Source organism: Prunus mume, linkage group LG1 (assembly GCF_029339155.1).
Source record: "Prunus mume cultivar Tortuosa linkage group LG1, ASM2933915v1, whole genome shotgun sequence".
Taxonomy (NCBI): Eukaryota; Viridiplantae; Streptophyta; class Magnoliopsida; order Rosales; family Rosaceae; genus Prunus; species Prunus mume.
Window position 1 is genome coordinate 28083772 of NC_142698.1, and position 25666 is coordinate 28109437.

The 25666-nt window shown below is 35.6% G+C and overlaps 2 protein-coding genes and 1 long non-coding RNA gene across 4 annotated transcripts; 1 reads left to right on the forward strand and 2 right to left on the reverse strand.

Moving 5' to 3' along the window:
• The first annotated feature begins 4317 nt into the window (after nt 1-4317).
• Nucleotides 4318-10799, forward strand: LOC103325754 (P-loop containing nucleoside triphosphate hydrolases superfamily protein). Of its 2 annotated transcripts, XM_008227944.3 has the most exons (9): nt 4318-4657; nt 4914-5062; nt 6493-6770; nt 7333-7414; nt 7648-8073; nt 8184-8891; nt 9010-9120; nt 9595-9761; nt 10318-10799. In XM_008227944.3, the coding sequence occupies exons 2-9, from the start codon at nt 4916-4918 to the stop codon at nt 10415-10417; spliced, it is 2019 nt and encodes a 672-aa protein (XP_008226166.1). In that variant the 5' UTR covers nt 4318-4657; nt 4914-4915; the 3' UTR covers nt 10418-10799. The 2 variants fall into 2 exon arrangements, with proteins under 2 accessions (XP_008226166.1, XP_008226161.1); XM_008227939.3 differs by lacking the exon at nt 10318-10799 and having other exon boundaries at nt 9595-10196.
• A 3387-nt stretch (nt 10800-14186) lies between these two features.
• Nucleotides 14187-16364, reverse strand: LOC103325767 (Pentatricopeptide repeat (PPR) superfamily protein). Its single transcript, XM_016793957.2, is given in 4 exon segments — nt 14187-14675; nt 14787-15984; nt 15987-16193; nt 16196-16364. Coding segments are annotated over 3 exon segments (1347 nt in total). The 5' UTR covers nt 16290-16364; the 3' UTR covers nt 14187-14675; nt 14787-14938.
• Nucleotides 16365-21735: 5371 nt separating this feature from the next.
• Nucleotides 21736-24946, reverse strand: LOC103325778 (uncharacterized). Its single transcript, XR_513662.2, has 2 exons — nt 23685-24946; nt 21736-22078 (listed from the first exon to the last, which is right to left on the reverse strand). It is a non-coding gene; the product is annotated as an uncharacterized LOC103325778 (long non-coding RNA).
• Between the last annotated feature and the right edge of the window lie 720 nt (nt 24947-25666).

Below are 25666 nucleotides of genomic sequence, written 5' to 3' on the forward strand. Positions count from 1 at the left end.
TGAGGCTTCCATGGGTTAAAATGGGGTTTGAATGGAAGAACAGGTCAAGTCAATTAGGATCAACATGTTTAGGTGGGTTTTACGTATTTAATGATTCCTTGAGTGTAAGTAGGAAGTCGGGATTGAAAATTATTCCCTTTCTTTTTCTTCCCATTACTGGTAAGTAAACATGCCAACAATGAGTCAAGTCAAATCAAATCCTAACTTGAATGAACAAAATGTCTTTGAATTTTACTGAGGAATTAACAAACTTGTCGAAAGGGGCATGTTGACACAGATTGGAAGATTAGAGGAGTTCAAACCTAAATTCAAATTTCAGAGCGTAAAGTGAAACAAGGTCTATAAAAAAAATCAGAAATATAATAAAAAATTTGTTTCTTATCAAAAGTAAATAGTTTTAATCGTAAAATATATTTTTCCGAAAGCAGAAAATGCAAAGTAGAAAACAAGGCTCGCAGATGGCAAAGTTTTTCCTATTAATAAAAAAAAAAAGAAACGCCAAAGTTTAAAGCTTCCTCCTTGAAAAGCGTACCATCATCACCGCGTCTTTGATTTTCTTTCTTTCTTTCTCTCTATTTTATTTTTATTTTTATCTTTTTTATGGTCAAGCATCCTAGTTCATATTTTACTCTTTCTTCTTTCTTTTTTCCTTATTCCAGCTTTGTTTGTTTTATTTTTATTTTTAATAGACCGCGGCCTTTACCTCTTTTGGTCAGATTTGGGAGTTTGAAGTGGTCTTATCAAACTTATTATTGGTTTGGGATTCTTATGGTTTGTTTGGATTGGAATCCTTACAATTAAATAACATTTCGTAACACTAAGTCCTCATTCTTTATTATTATTTTTATTCAACAAAGATTTTATTTTTACGCATATAATTAAGAACACCTACAATCATGCTCTCTATTTTTTAGTTAAAATTTAGCTAAAATTATATAAAAGCTATTTTAGGAGCTCTCTATAAAATTTAACTCCAATCATACTCTCTAGTTTAGGGAGTTATAAATGCTATAGCTATTTTTTAATTGGTTCATCTATAAAATAATAATAATAATAATAATAATAATAATTAGCATTAACTAAAGGTTTAAAATAATCATAAATAAAGCAACATTAAATTATAAGGAGCTACTATGAGTCCTTTCTCTGTCTTCAAATTTAGGAGCTCCTAGAAGTCTCCCTATTTTAAGAGGTGGATATGAAGCATGGTTCGAGTTGTATTTTTTCCATTCTTCTTTAAAATTTGTATAATGAGGTGATTTAGGGAGCCCATTATGAATGCTCTAAGAGCATCCACAATCATGTTCTCTATTTTTAAGTTAAAATTTAGCTAAAAACATATAAAAGTTATTTTAGGAGCTTCCTATAAAATTTAAACTCCAATTAGACTCTCTAGATTATGGAGTCATAAATGTTATAACTCTTTTTTAATTGGTCAATCTCTATTAAAAATATTATAAAAATAGTTAAAATTAATTAAAAGTTTGAAATACTCATTAAATAAAGCAACATTAAATTATAGGGAGCTACTACGAGTTCTTTCTATATCCTCATATTTATGAGCTTCTAGAGGTCTCTTTATTTTAGGAGGTGGATATAAAGCATGGTTGGAGTTGTATTTTTCCAATTTCTCCCTAAAATTTATCTAAGGAGGTGGTTTAAAGAGTCTATTGTAGATGCTCTAAGAAAAGTGACCTTCCTTTCTTAACCCAATAATATGCTCTCTCTCTCTCTCTCTCTCTCTCTCTCTCTCTCTCTTTGGGTTCAAAACCCTTTCAAGATCATAAAATGAATTTCTAACAAATAAACTAACTAATGAGAAAATTATGTAATTAAATTTGAACTCTAATGGAATATAAAGTAGTAATACTTTACAGTCCCGTTCTTTTGGACCACAAAAGTCCAAAAGACTTGTGGTCACCCACCCTTGAATTTAATCCAAAGGTTTATAAAAACTTACTTTAAAAAATCTATTTTCTTTTACTTTTTAAATTTAACTTTACAAAAAAAGTTAAAAACTAAAAACCAAAAATATCTCAACGTCTTCTTCCTCCCATTATTGTTGCCACAAGACCTCCAACTTCGATATACCCATAAGTTGTGAACGTATTCTTCTTCCTTCCATTGTTGCCTTTCAATTCTCTGGTTCAGAGAAGGTCCAAGTCAAGTTTTCACTCCTAGTGAATCATTCTATAGTTTCTGATTGACTTGTGTTCCTCTGTTGATATGTTTTAATTTTTTCCCAACCATAGCAAAGCATGTAATTGGTTGGTTTGAATGGGTTGAATTCCTATAGGTAGATAATATGATAAACACATGCCAATAATTGGTTGAATTTGGTTAATTCGAAGCTCCTTTACAAGAGAGAAATCTTCATTGAAGTCAAAGTGGTATGTTGTTGAGAAGTTGATTATTTTACAAGTATGCTATTTGTTGTGTTGTGTTCATATGTATGTAATTGAGAACTGAATATTATAAATGAATTTTGGGAGGATGGGCATAATGGGTACGCCGGAGTCAGAGTCAGAGGAAGGCAGTGATAGGAGGACGCAACATTTTTTCACAACCTATATATATGTAGGGAAATATGTTTATTTGGTTAAAAGAAATTAAAAAGTAGGCTAAAAGTCACTTTTGGTTCCTGTAGTTTAACACTTCAACCACTTTTGATTGCAATGAATTATTTATTTCAACGCTTGTTTCTTTAACTAGAGTATGTATATTTAATTTTGACAATAATTTTTTTTTTTTTGGTAGTATAAGTCTAAACTATAGGGGTGGGGAGGGGGGTTTCTCACACACACAACAACTAAGATGTCATGAGGGTTTGAACCTGAGACATCTGATCTGCAAATCAATACCCTTTTCTACTGGGTTAGACCTCGTTGGTGACAAATTTAGTTCTGAAAGTGATATTATGGGTTAGCATTTAACCATTTATGTTTTGTTTTGTTAGATGGAAAAAGAAGAGAAAAGTAGGAAGAAATATAATAATGGTGAAAACTATATGATATGGCCTTTTATGTTTTGTTTTGTTTTTTTTTTTTATGATTATGTTTTTTTTTTTTGGTTAACGGGGTCTAGCCCAATGAAAAAATGCATTAGTTTGCATACCATAGGTCATAGGTTTGAATTCCCATGGCATCTTAGTTGTATGTGTGTGAGAAATCTCCATCTCGTGTAGTTTAGACTCACTTGTACTAAAAGAAATGTTTTGTTTTTTTAGAAAGAAAAAGAAGAGAAAAGTAGGAAGAAAGATAATAATAGGTGAAGAATATAGGAGAGAAAATGTTATTATAAAATAACTAACAAAAAAGAAGAACTAAAAACTAAAATTAAGTGTCAATGAGGTGTATCCCAGTGAAAAAGACATTGACTTGCATACCTGTGGTTTCAGGTTCAAACTTCATGGCACCTTGATTGATAGTGTTGTGAAAACCCTTAACATATTCTAATCCAGATGCATAAACAGTTTCACCAATATCGCTTGTATAGAAATAAAAAATCTAACAACGTTCTTCTAATGTATCTAATCTCCTTCCTTTGCTTCTTTCGATTTTTCATGTTAGGATATTTGGCAATTGAGTTCCTTGAGTGATTCTATTTGTTTTCAACACATTTTTAGGGAGGCTAATTTCATCTGCAGATGTTGTATCTAATATGGGCCATGGCCTCTTGACTTCTGTTGTTTGGGGTTACCCCTTCATGTTGTTTTTCCCTTCTATTTTGACCTCTTTGAGCTTCCTTACTCCATAGAAGTTTTGTTTTGTAATTTTCGTTTACGTATTAAAAAAAAAAAAGAAGAAGATATTTTGTTACCAACCAAAGAGTTTGTCCTATAACCGAATAGATAAGTTCACATCAAACGAGAATATCAAAAGCCAAACCCCAATAAAAATAGCCGTAAATTGCCTTCCCATGTCATTCATCTCTATCTCTTTTAACCAAAAAAATAAAAACGAGAAAAACAAAAATCCTAGCTAACAATTCCAATTAATTGAATTTTTGGTTTCTGATTTCAATTTTCATACCCATCAAACGCTGGTTATGGTCAGTGTCCTTTTTCAGCGCGATCCATCAAAGTTTTAAACGAAAATCTCAAAATTAAATTTCCGAAAAAATTAAAATTAATTGGTCCGAAGTCCTTTTCCTCTTTGTCCTTGTGGACCATTTCCTTTCGTCCATCTCATTATAACTCCCCCTGTCTCCGCAATCACCCCACCTTTTCACGAAATTACCTTTTTCACCATTCCTTGAACGCCGCTCCCAGGCCCCACACTTCCACCCTATAAATCTCGACGCGAAGGATTTGCAATTCCCGCACCGATCGAAGCCCAAATCGGTCATTTGAGATCAGAGTGGAGAGAGAGGAGAGAGAGAGAGAGAGAGAGAGAGAGAGTGTGTGTTTGCAAAAAGACGAGTTTTAGAGAGAAAAAGTGGTGTGTTAAAGAGACAGAGAGACTCGTGGAGGGTCGCTGCGTGCGATGCGTGGAGGGAGGGAGGGCAGGTGGTGAGTGGCGAGCGAGAGATAGAGTAAAACGCCGAGATCGCGTTCTTGAAAATGGCGGATCATCAAGCTAAAGCCATTAGAGACTGAGAAACAGCTCTTTGCTTTCGTCTTTTTCGCTCTTCAAATCTCTCGATCACCGACTTTCAGGTCCCTTCTCTCTCTCTCCCTCTCTCTCGCATTGTCTTTAATTCTCTTCGTTTCTCAATTTTCTCTCACAAACCTGCATTGCCTTCAATTCTCTTCGTTTCTCTCTCTTTCATGTTTTGCACGTGCTAACATCACATCGTCACGGGCTAATCATTGTGTCGAATTTGGTTTTTCTTTGTCTTCGAAAGTTTATGCATTTTGGTGTCGGTAATTTTGAGCTGATTTTTTATTTTTTTGGTTTCGTGTGTTGTTGCAGAGATGACAGAGGCGACGAAGGTGTTGTACATAGTGGTGGTGGACGATGAAGCTAAGAGAGAGAAAGGAAAAGAGTCTTTTCGATATACGCGCCCTGTTTTGCAAAGCTCTTTGCAACTCATGGGCTGCAAGCCTCGGCATGCCTTTAAGGTATACACAAAGTTTTTGACTTTTGAATTTATCTTAAATTGTTGTTGAAAAATTTAAAACTTTTGTAGTTATGGGTTGTGTGGTTTTGCTGAGGGCGTCCAGAATTTAAATTCCAGGAGGAAGGGTGTATTTTGGTTTTTGAATTTATTACTGTGAATAGCTTTGGAAGGTGTTTGTGGGGTAGATCTGCGTTTGCTTGTAATGCGTTCTGCAAATTTTCTGAATTTCACTTTTCGAAGTCTTCAACGATACATTGTATTGTGTTGAATTTTTTGGTGAAAGAATTCTATTCAGAGTCTGGTCAACGAAGGCTTCTCTGAACTAATTTTTTGTTGGTCTATTAGTCTCGTTTGTACAATTGGCGTTCTGTAGAGTGATTCTCTTATGTGTCAATTTATGGTGCAAAATGTCATTATCACAGATTAAGTCCAGGCGCTTCTTAATTTTTTTAATAAAAAAAAGGTGGGTTATGACCGTTATGTTGTTCCTGGGTCGCCTTCGACTTGACCTGTTAACAATTATTCTGCTGGTGGAGCCGTTAGTTTTTATTGTGCTTTAACCATCTTAACTGATGATCTCTCATCCTGTCCTCCATTTACTTTCCAATTTTTCCATCACTTATGGCTTTTTCAGCTCTTAAATTTCAAGAGTTGACTCTGTTAATTGATGGATCTCTCTATTTTGTGCAATAAGCTCTGTTGAGTAAGTTCCAATGGTGTTTCTGCAAATCAATATCTGACTATATATGTCCTGCACTTAATATTAAAATTGCCTGGGGTATAATATCCCTCATGTTCCAATTGCCTTGGTAGGGTTTGTTTTGCGTGAGAAATCCCTTGAACTTTGTTCACATGCTTTCAAGTGTCCTCCAGTTCTGTGAATAGCCAAGAGGTTGAACTGTGTTATTGAATTATATTCCAATTTGGGTTATTAACAGTTTATAGTGTGTTTCTTCTGCTTGTGTGTATCTCACTGAACCTGCTTGGATATGTAGAACAGTTCTTTCTGTTGTGTTATGTTAGTTTTGGAACATTAGTTTATTCACTTTTCATTAATCTTGTCGGAAAAGTCCAATACCAGCAACGTCTTGGCCATTGTTTTAGAAATGTCTACATTAGCTGATAGGTTCAGTCAAATTAATCAGCTGTTTGTTCCAGTTGTCAGGTTGTTTTACCTCACGGTAGTACTCCATGATAACTCCGATGCTCTAGTTTGGTTCTTCATTACATGATTTCTTTACTATGTTATTATGTCAGTACGATCTTTATATATTTTATACCTTAGAGTTCAGGTCATTTGCTTCATTATTAGAATAATAATATTTCTGGTGAGTTGTCATGTTTCCTTCGTACGTAACTTGACTGATTCCAATGTTTTATTTTACTTGAGAAATGTAACCACTAACGCCATATATATTTTTCTTTGATCAGATTAGCCAGCGGGTTTTCGAATTGATAAGAAACGAAAGCTCATCTAGTGTATTGCTTCCAGAAGGAACGGAAAATGTTTCCCCTAGTAAAGCTGAGGCTTGCAAGCATTTTGTTTCAGGGAAGGATGACAGCAATAAGAGTGTTCCATTTGAATTGTACAAAATACGCACGACTGTTGTTGTTACGAGAGAAACTTTCTTAGATGTTGTTTGTGATGCTTTGGCTGAGTACAAGTATGTCGGTCCCAACCAGAGGGCGGACTTAGCTTTGGCATGCAGGTACGAAGAAGTCTTGCATCTTTATTGAAAATACATTTACTTTATTTACATATATTCATTTAAAAGTGCAATCTGGGAATCTGTGGTCGCATTCTGGCTACATATTTCACATGCTGTGTCATCAATTTGCATTTCATTAAAATATGGAAACACATGTTTAAAGCTGTAATTGTGTATCATATTAACATTAGTGTAAGAATTATTGTATTTCTTATGGAACTTTTATGATAACAGTGACATCTGTGGACGTTTTCTGTGGTTACATATTTCAAGGAAAGAAGTCCGTATTGTTATATCATCCTGAAAATTTACTAGTGGCATAACAATTGATTAATTAAGTGATGCAGCAATCATTATAGTTTTAGATTATTGATGAAAATAAGGGGATTTTAGTAATGCAGCTGGAACAAGAAGATGAACATTAATGAAATGTTCAGTATTTCTCTATGGCCTTGTGATGTGGAGTCATTTTCTATGTTGTTTATTGCATTCTTTTGAGTTATAAATTCCTGTCTTTGTTCTGTTATTTTCCTAATTTCACCAGGATATTTTTTCCTTACAGAATCCGTGAAAGGAAGGAATCTGTGACTGTACTGTTGTGTGGCACTAGTGGCTGTGGAAAATCTACTTTGTCCTCATTGCTGGTATTTGAGTTCATCCATTCTTTGTTTTCATAATTTCCTTTTGATTTTTTATTTTTTGGTGTTAGCTTTTGTTAGTTGTTAATCTGACATAATATGATGTAATATGTATCTTCATTGTGATTGTCTATATATGGCCATTGTCTGATAGTCCAAGTTTTGTATGATGAAAATCAATAAGAATAAAAATTTGTGTGCTGCTATGGGTTTTGGGTGTAATCCATAAAGTCTTGCAGGGTAGTAGGTTGGGAATCACAACTGTGATATCTACTGACTCAATTCGGCACATGATGAGGAGTTTTGTGGACGATAAACAAAACCCTCTGCTCTGGGCTTCAACCTACCATGCTGGGGAGTGCTTGGATCCAGTGTCTGTTGCAGAAGCAAAAGCCAAAAAGAAAGCCAAAAAATTAGCTGGAACTTTACACTCACTTCCCAAAGATGGAATGCCTGATGGCTCTGCCTTTGGGAAATCTGATACCCGGATGTCAGATGTTGGTTCGAGTACTGCTGAATTGATCAGTCCAAAGCAGATGGCAGTTGAAGGGTTTAAAGCACAAAGTGAGATGGTGATTGACAGTCTTGATCGGCTTATCACTGCATGGGAGGAACGAAGAGAATCAGTTATTGTCGAAGGTGTTCACCTTAGTCTTAATTTTGTGGTATGTACTACCTATAGTTCTCTTTCCCTTTGTTGTTTCCTTGTTTAAATATATTCATGTTCTTTTATACTTGTTATCTCTCCCTCTCTAAATAATTCTTTGAATCCCAGATGGGGCTTATGAAGAAACACCCTTCTATCATTCCATTCATGATATACATCACAAATGAGGACAAGCACATGGAACGATTTGCCGTTCGTGCAAAGTATATGACACTGGACCCAGCAAAGAACAAATATGTGAAATATATCCGAAACATCAGAACAATCCAAGAATATCTCTGCAAGCGAGCTGACAAGCATCTTGTCCCCAAAATTAACAATACTAATGTTGACAAGAGTGTGGCAGCCATCCATGCAACCGTCTTCAGTTGCCTACGTAGGCGTGAAGCAGGGGAGCAACTTTATGATCCCCCAAGAAACACAGTTACTGTAGTGGATGAGGAGTACAGGAACCAGTGTGCAGCCAATTCTTTGAGTTCTAAGGGGATGTTTCAGCTGATCCAGAGGAAAGGTTCAACCAGGCATCTGATGGCTCTTGTAAATACTGATGGATCTGTGGCAAAGGCATGGCCTGTTGATTCAGTTGATAGGAATGGGAAGCCTATATTTTGCCATGGGACTGACTTGGAGATTGGCAGCGCAGAGCAAGTAAACCTTCAGTTTGGTCTCTATGGGATCAGCGCTTGGCCCAGTGATGGTGGCCCGAGTTGTGCTGGAAGTGTGGATGAATCGAGGGCTGATGGAACTGAGATTGGAAGAAGTCATCCCTCTTCTTGCTGCAGCTCGCCACGGATATCTGAGGGGCCTGCCAAAGAGGTACTTTTGAACACCAATTTTAATTGTTCCGTGGGAAAAAACTCTTACCTATCATTTTTTCCTCAACTGTTCAACTTACTGTTTTTCTTCAATTTTTTATTGTTTTCTTTTCCTTCAGCTGAAGGAAGAAAATTCAGTGCATGGAAGTGATGAAGAGGTTGATGAAGAGGCTGATGCAGGCAGTGATGAGGAATTAAGTGATGATGGTGACAAACAGGACTATGAAGAGGTATTAATTGCTTTTGTTTTAGATTATTATTAGTTTACACTGGAAGCTGAAGAGATTAGGACAACTTGAATTTTATCAGCTTTTTGCATCTGATAACTCTGCTTGCCCCAGAAATATTTTAGGGTCATATAAATATTTATACACACACGTGTGTGTGTATATATATATGTATGTTATAGAGTGGTGATTTCCCCACTCCAATTTTATTCACTTACACTCCATTTTATAACTAAAAAAGAAGTGTAAGTGGATAAAATTGGAGTGGGGAAATCATTACCCATGTTATATACAGATAATATAAATTAAATGAATGATAGACAGCTTAAAATGAGTGGATAATTGGTCTGACCCAGGCTAATAAATTTGTGAACTTTGGATCTTTACACTGTTATAATCCTGGTCACATCAGATGAGAGTCTGAACTCTACTTTTACGTCAATTAATCGTTTACTTAAACTTCATACTATCTTGCAGATAGGGTCAGTGGATGAGGAGTCTACAAAATCGGATGAAGAGTACGATGACCTTGCAATGCAGGACGTGCAGGGAAATGGATACTGGTCAGGGGAGGAGAAGAGAGGGGACAATCCTAAGATTTTCCCTGTTTCCGATGATCAATCAGCCGATAAAGAAGGGGATAAGTATCGCCAGAACCTGGATCTTTTCCTTAGAACTAGAGACCAATCATTTTCTGAACCATTGTGCTCATACTCATCTTTGTTCTTGGAGAAAAATGAGATGACAATGCCGTGCTCTGGCAATGTGAAAATTAGAAAACGACGTTCCCTTAGCATTCCAGCCTTGGGAAGGCATGGGTCAATAATCAGGGGTCCCATACTTTCTGGAGCCCCTCAGTGCTAGGACAACTATTTTGTTGAAGCTTTAGTGTTCTCATATCCTTGCCTTTTTCTTCCTTATCTATGTTTAGCCTCCTTTTGTAGAGTAATTAGGTAACTTAAAATCTTCCCCATCTGTACAGTAATGCTTTTAGGCAGTTGCAGTGGAATGGATCTAAAATGTATTTTTGTTTGGTACTGTTTTTTGAGCATTGGATGCATCTGTTAGCTTTGTTAGAATGAGAGCATGATTTTAGGGTAGTTTTGAATATGGGGTGCATTCTAACATGATTTAAGAGTTGTATGCTAGCGCTATCTATGGTTGGGTAACCAACCTGCCTTTCATTATTCTTTCTAACAGGGATGGAATCGGTTGTTTTTTCAATCTCTGTTCAAGATGTATTGGCCCACTATTCACCAAGTTGCTGAGGCCAGCAAGGGGAGGAGTTGCATCTGGCTAAGAATGGGCATATAGAGATCCAGCAAACAATAACACAATCCGGCTTCGGTAGCAAAAGTGCTTCTCCACTCTTTCGGTAGAAGATAGGAAGATAGTTTTGGTTTTTATTGCTTCACTTGTTCACGAATCATAAGTGAAGGATTTGTTTTTTTTTCATTTGACCCTATATAACTTGGTTTATGGCCGATGCATTGCTTTCTTTCCTGTAAAAAAGCTGGTTGAATAGTTCCATAACTGGGTGAAAACTAGGGCTTTAGGTTCGTCTCCAATCGAATCCCCAGAAGAAGCTAGATGGAGATCCCTTACTAACTGCAAATATCGTTTTGTTCACACAAAAAAATTGAAAGTACCATACGTCCTTAATTTACTATTTCTTACTCAAATTTCAGAGTACTGCAAGCATCCGAGGGTTGGCCGCAACCCTATAGCAAGTGAACAGTTTGGTAGGGGATGCAACTGTTCCACACATCCTCTGCAAGGGCTTCACTTTCTAAGCAGCTTTCCCCTTATAGAGAAGGGATCATAGGGACTTCTTACTTTTATTAAGTTCATACGTGTATTGTATGTTAGGCTTGCCCTCACTAGGTTAGCACTTATGGTATGCTTACTTATTTGAAATGGGAAAAGTCATGAATCGGGAAGTTACGAATAGGGGAGAGGATGAATGGGTATGGGATCAACTACTTCCTCCTAATCGATTTAGTTTTTGGTTTTTCATGTATTGAAATAAGAATTTTAATGTGGAAATGACATAAATTTTATTCTTTTATGTGTTAGTATGAAGTCAAGGATTTGAATCATTTCAATATCCATGCGCTAGTAAACACATGGAAAGTCGGGAAGTGAAATAATTCCTATAACAATGATTCATCCCATTAGTTATTCCAGCGTGCTGTTGGATATGCCACTACTAAAAATAGAGAGGGAAATGGGGCTTGGCCGTTTTAGAAGCGTAACAAGCATGAATGTTCTGCATGTATTTCTATTTGAAGTCTCTCAACTCTATCAGCCCTAAAGATCGCTTCAATTTCGTCCACAAAAAAAAAAAGATCGCTTCAAAGTGCCATATCTTATTTGAGGTGATATGGCCGTTTTAGGCAATCTACTTTATACTTTTCTTTCCTTTCAAAACCCTTCTTTCTTTTGGTACTGGGAAATCTTACAAGATTATAGGCTAAGGTGTGCATGATGCTCCCAAAGATTCTCTCTAAAGGGCAAATTAGAGGAGGAAATTGCAGTCTCAGGCTGGACATGGTGAAAGCCTATGACCTTTCATAGTGGGATTTTTTTAATTTTAATAATGTAATTTTATATTGTTTTATATAAATATATTAGACTTGGTTGTTGTGAGTGCTTTGTGAGGAAAAAAAAAAACTTGTGCTACAACATTACTTCAAATAGGACACTGTAAAAATAAACCATACCTTCCTGTATGCTGCTTGATAGGCTTTGGTGCAATCCTTTTTCTGTTCTGCTTTGGTAACCACAAGACAGTCTCTCTTTGAAAAACTATGCAGATTGGTGTAGATTTACAGCATTTTGCGAGCCCAATTCCCTCTTGTTTGTATACTTCAATCTTCAGTTGAGGCCAATTTGAAGAAAGAAATTGGAGAGATATGTAGATAGTTGAAGCAACCATGAAACCTTGGTTGGGAAGGGAGTACATTACCTTTCAAGTTTGACAGGAGACGATCCTTGGAATATTCGCTCTATCTCTACTCTACTTGTCCTTCATTTGGCATAGCTTTAAATACAAGACAAACCAAATTTATCACTCTATTTATATATTCAGCCTCAAATTCCAGTATATCCCTGTGAGATATGGGCTTGGTTTATTTATTTATTTATAAATTTTTTTTATACGATACTAAAGGAGAAGAGATTTGAACTGCTCTGAACTACTTGAGTTATAAGCACTCTGTAATATCGGGCTGAGTTATATATTTTGTTTGTCGATATTTGTTTTATATCACTTCAGCTACAAGTTCCTTACTCTTAAAATAAATAAATAAAATAAATAAATAAAAATAAATTTTCCAAATAATTGTAAACAATTCCTACACAAATCGAGACAAAATTTGCTAGGGGTTAACTTCCAAGGTTTGGAAGTGTAAAATGACACGGATACCTTCAAGTTGACTTACCAAGCATAAAAACCCAAATTATCTTAGTGGGTTATTCATTTTATTAGTCCCTAAATTTAGACCAGATTTATATTTGAGTCCCTCAATTTCTAAAATCGTTCATGTAGTCTTGCAACTTCAGTTTCATTAGGACAAATGGTCATATTGTCAATTTTGTTGACTTTTCTGTTAAATGCATGGGTAAAATGTATTTATATATTTTAAATTTTAAATTGATTAAAATATGAATAAAATATTAAAAACAAAAAACAAAAACAAAAAATTCAAGTTTTTAGGAATAAGAACTAATTTTTAATTTTTAGTTTGACTGTGGATAGGAATAAGATTTTTTAATTTTTAGTTTCTAATTTTTTATTTTAATTTTGGGGTGAAAGGAATGTTCAAAAATTTGAAATTAAAAATAATACAAAAATACCATTTTACCCCTGTATTTAACAGAAAAAGTTAACAAAATTAACGGCAGGATCAATTATCTTAACGAAACTAAAGTTGAAGGACCACATGAACAATTTTGAAAATTGAGGGACTAAAATACAAATCGGGTCAAAGTTCAGAGACTAATAAAACGAATAACCCTAGATACAAGCTGAATGGTGTTGCATTTGAGCCAGAAGACAGTCCAATGCCAACTAGAGCTTTAGTGCACAATTCTAATTCTTTAAGGCTCGTTTGGTTCATGGGAAAGGAGGCTTGGGGATGAGAAATCAATTATTTTCTCATATTTGGTAAGTACAAGCATGAGAAATGGTTGTCTGACACATAAGAAAGTAGGGGGGGAAGTGAAGCCTTCCTTTCAACTTGAGGTTTTGTTTTCCCTCCTCATGGGAAAAATTTGGGAAAATGAGCCAATATTAAATGCACATTTTTCATGACCATTTTGTCTTCATTAAAAATTTAGTAATTACAATATATCATTAAATGCATTCTTTTTTTATTTGATTTAATATAAGGGTATAATTGAAAAATTATACAAACTATGTTTTTCATTCCTACTCAAAACAAACATGGGAAATGAAATAAAGTGATATCTCCCAGGTTACTTTCCTAGCATTACCAAACGTGAAGTGAATCTTCTATTTTCCATCCATTGAGAAATGACATAGGAAGTGATTTCCACTCAAATTCATTATGTGAACCAAACGGGACCTAAAGGTCATAGTATTGACTACGAGAGCTAGCTTTTGCGTACCTTAGACCGAAGGAAATGGTCAAATAGCTTTTGGTTTTCGGAGGCTGCATGAAAGTTTGAACTTTGGGAGAGAATTTCTAAAGCCTCCCACAACCTCCATTTATAGTGGCAATGTGAGTTGGAGGGATAGAGTTCACACCCAACTCAAATTAAGAGTCAGGATGTATAAGTCAGACTAGGGTTGATCAACATATGATGAGGGAAGCAGCACAGAACTACAACAACATATCATACAACAAGGAAACTTGGGATAGTCAAAATTCCTTTCTTAAGACAAAAGGTTCACTTCATCTTTTATGTGGCAATCATTAACTAAAACAAGTGAAAATGAAACAAACTTGGCAAAAATAAAAGTGCAAATGGAAATGGAGAAACCATTTACCATAAACCAGATATAGCTCACTACAGTCGTTCAGGGGGAAAAGAGAGCCTAAACAGGCAGAACGAACTTATGAATTGCAAAAGTTGATCGGTTTAATTGAATACAAAAATTCAAGTTCATCTTTCTGATTTAATATTACAACACTTCCAAAGAATGTATAACTTTAGAAGAAATCCTTTCATTGGTGATAGTATAGTGTTCAGATCAAATCCTAAAGGTGTACAATCCTTCAACAGAAAAAATCGTAAGTTTCCCCAATAAAATTTGTAAACCCCCATGAACTATACCATGAACTAAATGGCAGACCACAGTTCACTGCTCATCATTCAATTTGAGTTCGAATCACTTTCTTTCCAGCCATCCAGACTTTGTAACCCAATAAAACAGCCAAGGACAGGGGGCATATTCATTGCAGCTTTAATTTTACAGTGGGCCATTTTATGGGTAATTAACTTGTTCTCCCATATATTGCCGAATCGAAATTGCAGCTGCTAACTATGATCACACAGAAGAAGTTACTCTTAAGAACTCTTCTTCTTTGGAGCTGTCACAAGCAGAAATGATTACCACAATTAGAATAAAAGCCGCAAAAAAAGAATGTCTCTCACAGATATTGAAATCATGGTCTGGATCAAGCATGATCCTTAATCCTCACCCCTCACTGAGCTTCTGAGCTTCATTCTCCCATTTTCCTCCCCCTAGCCCCCTGTCATCTCATCTCTTCCTTGAATGATAGCTTTCCCCAATTTTCTTCATATATTGGCAAAGTAGAGAAGCTCCCTATTTTAAGTTGTTGCACCTGTCTAATTAATTAGGTCCGGCATCCTCATTTGCTTCCTCAGCCTGATTCAATTTAGATAATCCATTTACTGTCTCTTTACACCCAGACAAATCAGCATTAAAAGCTTTTTTCACCATCAATGCCTGCAACTGAAAAGCTTCATCAGCCATCCCTTTGTTGCAAAGACCATCAATCAATATATTCAAGATAACATTGTCCAATTCAATCCCCTTCTTCTGCATCTCATTTAAATATTCCATTGCCAGCCCCATCGCCCCAACCTTGCAAAAACCATTTATTAGAGCCCAGTACGTATCAGCATTCTGGAATGTACTTCTCTCAGCCATCTTACGAAATAAAGAAAGAGCACTTTCCATAGACCCAAATCTACAATAGCCATTTATTATCAAATTGTATAAATGAGTGTTCACTTTCAATCCTTTATCATGCATCTCTCCAACCAACTTTTCAGCTTCTTCAACCTTTCCAGAACTCGTGAACCCATCAATCAAGAACTGATACGTCTTGATATCGAATGCCACTCCTTCCTTTTCCATCACAAGCAATATCAGATCCAACTCTGGAAAGTTCCATCTCTTAGCACAAGCATCCACAATTGTGTTGAATGTAATGATATTGGGTTTAGGTCCTATTCTCACCATTTCCTCCACTAACTCTCTACTCCTTCTAATCTCCCCACTCCTACACAGCCCATCTACCACAACTGTCAAAGAATATACTGAGACCTTAGTGCCCGATTCGAGCAATCGATAAAAGAAATCTAAACACTTTTGCACCTCATCTCTCCTGTTGAGAGCAAGCAAATGCACAGTACAAGTCCTCTCATCAATCTGAATCCCATTACTCTTCATAAAATCAAGAGTCTCCAAAACTTGGTTGAAACTTTCATTATCCGAATAAACTTTAATCATCAAATTGAACAATTTCGCTTTGACTCTAGGTTCAAGACAGCAAATTTCAGCAGCAGAAGCAATAACAGAAAAAGGGTACCTGGAATTTTCATCAACTGAGATACATTTGAAAATTTCCTCAGCTTCAGTGAACTTTCTTGCCTGAGAAGCCTGCAAATGAGGGTTAAGTGGGCATGGAGGTCAATCTTGAATGAGATAAAGGACTGGTTTTTTAGGAGGAAGTTGAAGAAAAGCAAGCATTTGGAGCATTTGAATTTGGGGTCTGAGAGAATGAGGTTGAGAGAGTTGGGTTTGAGCTTGGAGAGGAGGGATATGGTTGTGGTATTGAGGGGTTTTGAAGTTACAGTTTTGGGGTTTTAGAAATTAATTCTATGAATTCTTGATAGGGTCTGGCGGGTGTTCTTTTGACAGTATTGAGGGTTCTGAGGACGTTCTGGAATGACATTTTTGATTTGGAGATTGAAGTCTCAGGATTATGTTTATCGTTTTCGGTTGTTTTTTGTGTTGATTCTCAGCATCGGTTTGGGCCTCTGTTTGCCTGTGTGTGCTTTGTTTGGCCTTTGGGCTCATTTTTGCTGGTTTCTGCTTGTTTTGTGAGTTCTTCTGTGCACTCGTTAAAACTTTTAAAATATTTAAGTCCCATGATTTTTACATTTGTTGATGGTGAGATGGCTCATTATAGTGATTCTTCTGCACTCAATTTTGCTCAGTGACACTCATAGTTTGATCATTTTTAAATTCTCTGTGGGTCAACTATAAATAAATAAATAAATAAATTGAAGTGTTGAGTTCGTAACGAGAACTTATAGCTAAGTGATTAAGAGCGTTTAGGTCCGAAATTTAGTTTTTAAGTCCAAATTCCCCCATATTGCTTGAATAAAAAATAAAATAAAAAATTTGTTGGGTTCGCTGATCAAATTGTTGTGTTGAATATTTGCATTCTTCTGGGCTTTATGCACATCTTCTTATTAGACCTGCTTTTGGTGTGACCTTGTCTTTTGGCCTTTTAGGATTCAACTCATTCGGGGGATGTATTCATTAAGAAGAACGTATATTTTGTAGTGGTTGGACAAAAATGCCTTTATTCATTTTTAGATTGTCTAAGGAGTTTGTTTCTTCAGATTGTGCCAAGAAGACCTTGCTTCTTGCTTCTGTATAGTGCCAAAACTTGGATCACTTCAATGCAATCTTCTACTTTTCAGTTTTTGTCAATAATACTGTCCCTTCATCTAATTTCGTTCAATTTCATCGGCAAAATAAATGAAAGAGTAAATTCTCTTAGACCCTCTCGAACTAGGACTGCAATCTAACTTAACCCCATGAACTAAAAAGTTAGCCAATTTAACATCTGAATTAATTAAAATGACCAATTTAACACCTACCGTTAAATTTTATCACATTTCATTCAAAAGTCCGTCAGAAATTGCATGTGAGACACATGTGCAACATAATTGGAAGGCAATATAGTCATTGTCTCAATATACCCATCATTTGTAGACAGTTAAAAGGAGAAGAAGAAGAGGAGGAAGTGGTTTGAAGATGCGATGGAACATACATGTTCAGCCAAGTCCAAGTCGAGTGGATCACAAAAGTGGAGATAGCAGCGGCCTTGTTCAATGGGGGGTTGTTCAATTGAATTTCTCTCTCTCTCTCTCTCTCTCTCTCTCTCTCTCTCTCTAAGTCCATATGCCCATGGAAAACGTTGAACTTGGAGTCAATAGTAACCAGTTCGCGATGTAGCTTCTATATCCCGTCGTCGTCGGCCTGGTGATGTGAGTAAACCAAAACGACGACTAATGGTGGTCCCGCAACCTCAAAGACGTTGACTTGGAGCCATATGACCATTTAAGACATGATTGTTGCTTGCTGTGTCGAAATAGCCCTCTGCTTTTGTTCCACGTGCACCGCACTTAACATTATTGACGGAATTGTCGATGAAATATTATAAAATCGGACTGCTGCTAAACGAACTTTAAAATTAATTGAGTATACCCTATAATCTTAAGTACATTCTAATATTTTAATTAAAATGTAAAATTAACTAAGTACACCCTATTGAACTACCAAAAATACCCTTAGTACACCCTAATACTTGTAGCATTATTTTTGTCATAGTGGTGATATTGATAAAGCATTTGCTGTTGAGAAACACATGTTGGAGAATGGTGTCTATCCAGAAGAGCCTGAAACTAGAGGCCCTCTTACGAGTGAGTATGGGAGTCGGTAAAGGTGACAAGGTGTATTATATGCTGCACAAACTAAGAACAAGTGTAAGGAGGGTCTCACCGTCTACTGCCAATTTAATTATGAACTGGTTTCATAGCAAAGAAGCTGCAAGAGTTGGAAAAATAAAATGGGATCCAAGATTGATAAGGGAGGCAATTGAGAATGGAGGGTGGGGGCTGGCATGGGTAGGGTTGGTTGGGAAAAGGAAAATGGTCTGTGTTGCGTACAACTATTGGAGCTGATGGCTTGTGCAAATGCTGTGGGGAAAAATTGGCCACAATTGACCTTGATCCTGTAGAAATAGAAAACTTTGCTAAATCCGTTGCATCTATAGCTATAAAGAGATATAGCATCTATACTTGTAGTATTATTTTATAGTTGATTTTCAGCTTTATTTTTTTAATAGTGTTTATAAATCTTTGACTTTTCACATGGATTTATGTTTCTACTAAAACTGTTGACACTTTTCTTGCAATTCCAAGTTCTTGCAATCACTTTATATGGTTAGTAGGGTGTACTTATTAAAATTATATTTGTTTCACAATTCCATATATCCTTTTTGGTCATTTTATATTAGGGTAAATCAATAATTCAATATATACTTTTATAGTAGGGTGTACTCAGTTAATTTTAGGGTTCGTTTAACAGCACTCTAAAATCTAAAGGCATTGTTAAAATTGGCTGCTTTTTTAAATTCAGGGTGTTAATTTCTACAATGGTCATAGTTGAGAGGTTAAAACGGCTGAAAATCCTAAATGAAAATCCCTAAGACTTCAAAGTTATGTCACCACCACGGGACACTTTTTTTGCATATGTTGCTCATATAGTTGAACTATGATGCAGTGTGAATATAGAGTAGAGTTACCTGGCTTGCCACATACACAATTCATCAAAGATAAAATTTACTTGAAATTCCTATCAACTAGCTTTTGATTTAGTTGTATTTTTTATTTTAATGTTGAAAAATATCTCAAGTTCATATCTCACTTCTCAAATTGATGAAAACAAAATAACAATTCAAGGATGCCTTTTGAATTCAAATCTTGATGTGTCACTTATGTTACCTATCTAAAATGAAGTAAATAATGGGATTGGAGTTTCATAGCTAAAATTTAGAATCTCCAATGAGCTAGCCAAGAAGAAAAATGTAAAAAAAGATAAACCGCACTACATCTGTTAGGGATCAAAAGAAAGTGACCTAATTCCAACCCAAAATCAATTAGCAATGGAGATAGTGACCCAGTTCCTTATAAACCTTTGCAATGTTTCTTAACTTTCCGATGTGGAAAAATACTTCACATCCTCACATCAGCCTCGAAACTTTGTCCCCCTCTTTTTGTTCACATTTGAACTATACAACTTGAATCCTGATTGTTGCAAGTATTGAAGTGTAAGTGTGTTTTTCAATAATTCCAACAAAGGAGATGGTATTTCTTTTAAAGCCTTGTTGAAGGGAAAAATTGGATCAAAATCTTTATATAAAAAAACAAGGGTCTATAGAGCAAATTTAGGATTTAAATGCAGGGTATTGAATATATATCAACAGGTTGATGCATGAATCATAAGAGTATTTTCATTTATTTGCCATGGCAAAATATAAGGGCTGTTACTATTCACATGGGTGGCTAGCAATTTTTTTTGTTGGTTTTTCACATATTGTCATGGCAATTCAAAGTCAACCACTATTTACAAGAGATATGAGGAGATGAATTTGTATAGAGTTTGTGCGGGAAGTGAAAAATATGGCTAGGTATATATAAATTTTTTAAATCTGAAAATTTTGGTTTTTTTGGCCTTTTTAAATTTTTTTGGTTATTTAAATTGGTTGCTGATGTCACAATGACATCAGCATTAGCATTAGGTTAACTTGTCTAGGAAAATCTTGCTTTTGGGCTTGCCCGAATTAGTGGAGCCCAACTCTTACCCTGACAAAACTTGAGCGCTGAAAACCGAATGGGGGGGCCCTAAGGCCTCTTGCTCGAGCTGAGGCCTCAACTGCTCTGACAAGACACAAGCTTCTGTCTACGACAAATAATAGTTGGATTTTCTTGTCCAAGGAGATCTGTTGCATGCGACCCAAGATGGTCATTCAGTTGCATACATGTCTGCCACATGTACACCTACGGGGTGGCATCACTTGGACCACCTTGTACGACCATGGAGACCCCTTGTGCTTTTGGGCTTTTCCACTATGCATGAACACAGCTACATAGTTTTAATGTTAACCCACAAATTAAGATAAAAGGACTGACATTCTGAGATACTAAGCTTAGAAATTTGGATGATTTCGTATTCCGTTCAATGATCCGAAATGTATTACTCCATTTGATTGGAAGCATTTGAAAAAAAAAAATTGGATTCGACATGAATTATACATAATGCTAGGACCACTGATTGCTAGGACCACTAATTATAGTACATATGAAATGAATTTCAAATGACTCATATTCAAATTTTGGCGTGCGTACATGAATTGTAATAAGCTAAACGAACAACTAACCTTAAATATCATCATCTAAATCTGTAGATTTGTAGATTTGGTTATTAATCCCAAATGTAATATATATATATATATAGAAGCTAAGACTGAATTACTAATACCAAATGAATATCAATTCATGTTTAAAAGATTAATGGATCTTCATTCTAACATCGTAAGGTGTCATGTTAACTTGCTTCTGATATGAACCTTGTATATCTAGGTTCTTTCATGGAATTAGAAATAGATTAAAGTAATTAATTAACATATTTAAACACAATTAAACAACATATTGGTTTATTTTTCCTGCTAATTCACCATCATAAGCCTATTGTGGCTGCAAATATGTAGTCGCAGTTTGGTTATCAGTAGCATTAATTTAAAGGGCAGAGTTGATACTAATAAAAATGACGTTTATCAATTTCGGGTTTTTCTTTCGTCCACGGATTTCAAGTTAGGGTGGTCAATTGCAAAAGAAACATTAGATGAAAAGTCCATATGCGATTTGCAATTTCCCTAAACACCATGTCGGTGTATAATATGAGAAAATAATTAGTAAAGGTTCAATTGGACAACATTGCCTAATTAGTAATTAACACCATTTTCATTTAGACCCCTTCCATTGCGGTCCTATTTTATACAGTCCCCTTCCATTGAGCGATCCCTCAAATAATTTTATTTGAGGGACACCTTTTAGGATTCCCCATGAAATTTTTTTCAACAATCCAAACCATTAATAGAAGGGGACTATATATATAAAATTTCTATATATTTATTTCATGGTTCCATCGTCCATCATCATTGTTATTAGTATCATGATTGATAATCATGATCATCACAATAATACATAATTAGCTAGAATTACATTTGCTGTTTAGCAACATTTATGCAATAATATATACAACCCCACAGATTGACATAGTTTTGTTATGTACTCATAATTTCCCATGTGATAAAGTTTTCGTGTTCTTGCTCAACATGAGGGATGATGAGTGGCCTTGGCAAGAAATAAATTTATGTACAAAATAGGACCAACTTTATAATAAATTGATGTGGTCCTCATTGATTAATGATGCCCCCTTACATGTTATTTAAGATGGACCAAATGTTAAATTTCCCTATAATTGGATCTGTTGTCCCTTCTTTGATTTCCAAACGAAAATTAAATCAAGTGATCCACTCAGAATTTTGTCCAGAAATTTCTCTAGAGCATCCCCGCTAGTTCTCATGCATTATGTCGTTCAAATGTGACTCCACGCCAAATCGTGCCATACAAAAGTATTTTGTGTATCCAATCGTAAGGAAAAGTATAATATTTTAGTGGTATGGATGCATATACGGCATGTATCTGTTCATGTATTGGCATCTGTAATGAGGGTATGAAGGGTTTTCAAAGTATTCTAAGTGTAAAACTGTTTACGTGTGGGCATCTGCACAGGACTATGAGAGGACTAGGAGCTTGACTATGTACTGCCAATCGACCGTCCTCTTACAATATTCGATGCAGAGACGTCCACACCTACCAGCCTCTGTAAAATACTAGAGGTTAGGAAGACAAATTCAAAGTACGATTGCAACTATATACATGGAAAACTAAATTCAAACTACATATCTATAAATTATAAGACGATTCTAAAGTAGTAAAGTACAGAGATGCATTTAAAACCTCACCAAAACGAAAAGAGAGGCAAATTAATTTGATAACTAAAAATAATTTGTGGACCTCGACAGTTTGAATACTGTTTAGCGTTCAGACGACTAAGAGCAGTGCCATATTAGAAAGACTCATTCTTGAGCAAAAACCTAACATCCACCACTGGAAATTCAAATTTTGCAAATGATCAAGCTACTCCAGCTATGATTGGAACTCAAAACGTTGAATTCTATGACAGATTCGATTACGAGAAAACGAAGTGAATCAAGTATAGGGATTAAGATATTGAATTAAAATGTGTTTGAGAAACAAAGTACCTCAAAGTTCCAGTCTTATGGAAGTTATCTAATAAACAGGAAATCATGCCCTCCAACCTCAATAGTAAATATTAAGAAACCAGTGGTCCTAGCATTACATAAATATAAATATAAATATATATTATATATATATATATCACTGCATTATAATCAGTGGTCCTAGCATTATGTATAATCGGATCAATCCTATGATCAATAGCTTCACGACACTCAAATTTAAACTATAAATGAGGTTTAGAGTGATTGCAAGTACACAAAGTTTACCTTAACGGATAAGAGGCCACGAGTTATGTTCTTCCTCATAATTACCAGAAAAAATAATGGATGCATATGTGAATCAAAAAGGCGTGGATAGTGATAGAGGCACACAGATCTCCATGGTCTGAATTATCACTGTCACGTGTGAAGTATTATTGAAGAGGTTGGAGTGAATAATATTATGTCGAGGGGTCCAAGTTGGGAGAGATGATCACTCTCTTTGTTTGGTCCACAAAACAAAGTGTAGAGGCAAGGACAAGAATGGCAGGCAGTCACAATGTGACATTTTGTGACAAGTTCCCACCACGATTTTACATATCGAAGTTCTCATTTTCAATGAAGTACTGATTCCACAGCTAGAGATCGAAACCACTTGGAACATTGTTCATAAAACAATTATTAAGTTTTTCAATCAAACAGGCATCAAACAGCCCCCACCCACACACACACACACCCTAATTAAAATTAACTTCTTTCTCAGCTTCAGCTGCATATCTTACACAAGATCATTAATACTGTTTCTTTTCCTGCACATCCCATGGAAAACCTACGTACTGATCTTACTGTTTCGTTCTCACCTTTCTGCATCCGTCTTTTATGAAAGGGGAGGCATTTTCTAGTAGTGAGCTTCTTCAATTTTGAAAACAATAGCTTCGCATCTTCCGAAACCGGGTTGTTTCTGAGTTATTCTATTCTTTATTAATTAGAAACTACATACCAAAGAGCCAATATTGTTGTTAAAATCAAAATGCACTCCTTGTTTGAAATGAAAAAATACATAGTTTTTGGATTCTGTATTAAACGATCCGGACAGTTCATGGGTGGATCTGAACTAGAACTGAAAACCGACCCACAACAAAATTTACCTTCATGTGAAATATTTATAAATGGTTTGAAGATATTCACCTTTTCAAAATGCTTTAAAAGGCTTTATAGCATCATCGAGGCTCAAGTCTCTCGCTCTCTCTCCATAAACAGACTCAATCACTCAGCTTTTCTCAGAAGAATAATCACAGATCTGTCAAAAGTCAGCAGAGCAGAGTTAATGAGGAGCCATATATATAACAACACTTATACACACTTCTCCAATGATATGAGCTGCCTTAATTATCGAAGGAAAATAACACCTAAAAATAGGAAGCAACGAATTTAAAAAGAACCCACACCTAACAGTAGAAAGCAAGAAATCATTGAAGTGAAAAAAGTTGCCTTAGCGACTGGTGAGACCGTGAAAGACTGGTGAGACTGAGAGAGAGAGAGAGAGAGAGAGAGAGAGAGAGAGTCTTCTCTTTTGTATAGTGGTTTATTGCCGATGCAGCATCATCAAGATTCTCACTTTGAAAGAAACTTTGGCAAAGAGAGAAACTTTCAAGTTAATTGCATGTGCGTGAATCTTGATGATGCTACGCCCGCAAACAACGACTGTCAATCTTTTTATATCATCAAAGCATATATACGAGTCATGTACCGATCGAGATCCGAGTGTTTGTGGATTTTGAAGAGGTAATCTAACAAGAAAATGATACATAAACTATTTATATATATATATATATATATATATATATATATAAAGAACCAGAAGACTAAGGACATTCAAAGAAGAACACAGTGAAGGGAATAGTTTGGAGAATTTTAGTTTCATCGTGTACAAATTAAATAGCACCAAGTCCACGAGGAATAAGCTTACGTGGCCTACTGCCAGTGGCCAAAACGTAAAGAGGGGTAGCCCAAGAAGAATCTAACGTGTTGAAACTAGACCCAAGAAGAAAACAAAAAACAAAACAAAACCCTATTTTTTTTTTTTTTTAAGGTACTACCTAATCTATAATAATAAAAAATCTCAAAGAATATTTGAGAAAAATAATAATGATAAAGGTTACATATACTCTGTTCACAATTCACAGATTTTGATATCCAGCTCAGGTTTCTCCGAAAGGATCGATCGATTCCGACAAAGAACACAATTTGAAAATGAAAGAAAAAAAACCAAATTCAGATTCCCACAGAAACGATCATATCCAGAGACAAAATTCCAGTTGGTATTCCAGTGTTTGAAAGAGAAAATGAGGAAAAAAAAAGATTAGAAATAATCAACAAATGTTAATTAGGATTAGAGAGAGAGAAAACAAATAAAATAGAAAGCAATATGACAGAGAAAGAAACAGAGGCCTGACTTTGTGTGTGTGCTTGAAAGAGATGAGAGTTAGGAAGCTCATGAACCACGGATGGTAAAGCGAAGGTAGGGTTTGTTGGGGTTATATATTAGGAACATAGGTGAGCCCAAACTTTATTGGTCGGTCTAGTTTTTGCAATCTTTGCCATTTGATTGGCGGATGCTGAGCTGACAGTACTGAGAGCCAATGCGGCCGCAGTTACACATCGCCATCTTTCACTAAACCCTAACTTTATTTTCGGTGTTGGGCAGATGAGGGCATCCTCTTGGTGTTATTATATGGGCTCATGCATCCACACTCATTAATATTATCGTTCCTTTTAAATTATTGTCAGTTCTTAGTTATTATGAAATTATATCTCAACATATCTATATTGTTGTATTACATCTCTTAACTTTTGCAGGTGAGATATTTTTTCACATTTTCACACGCCCTCTTCCCCCAATCTTCTCAAGTATGGTGAAATTTCAAGCTTAACACATAGATAAAACATATTGGGTGACATGGAACACGTGTGGATGTTAGGCTTCACACGTTGGGCGAACTCACTCGATACCATAAAGGAAGTTGAAGTTTCTCCCAAACCAATTGGTAATGGGAAACATAATTTAAAAAAAAAACCTTTGTCCACATGAGTGGAGGTGGAATAACTCAACAAACTGAGCTATATCATACCGGAAGTTTCTTATAGAGATAATTTTTGAGAGATAAATG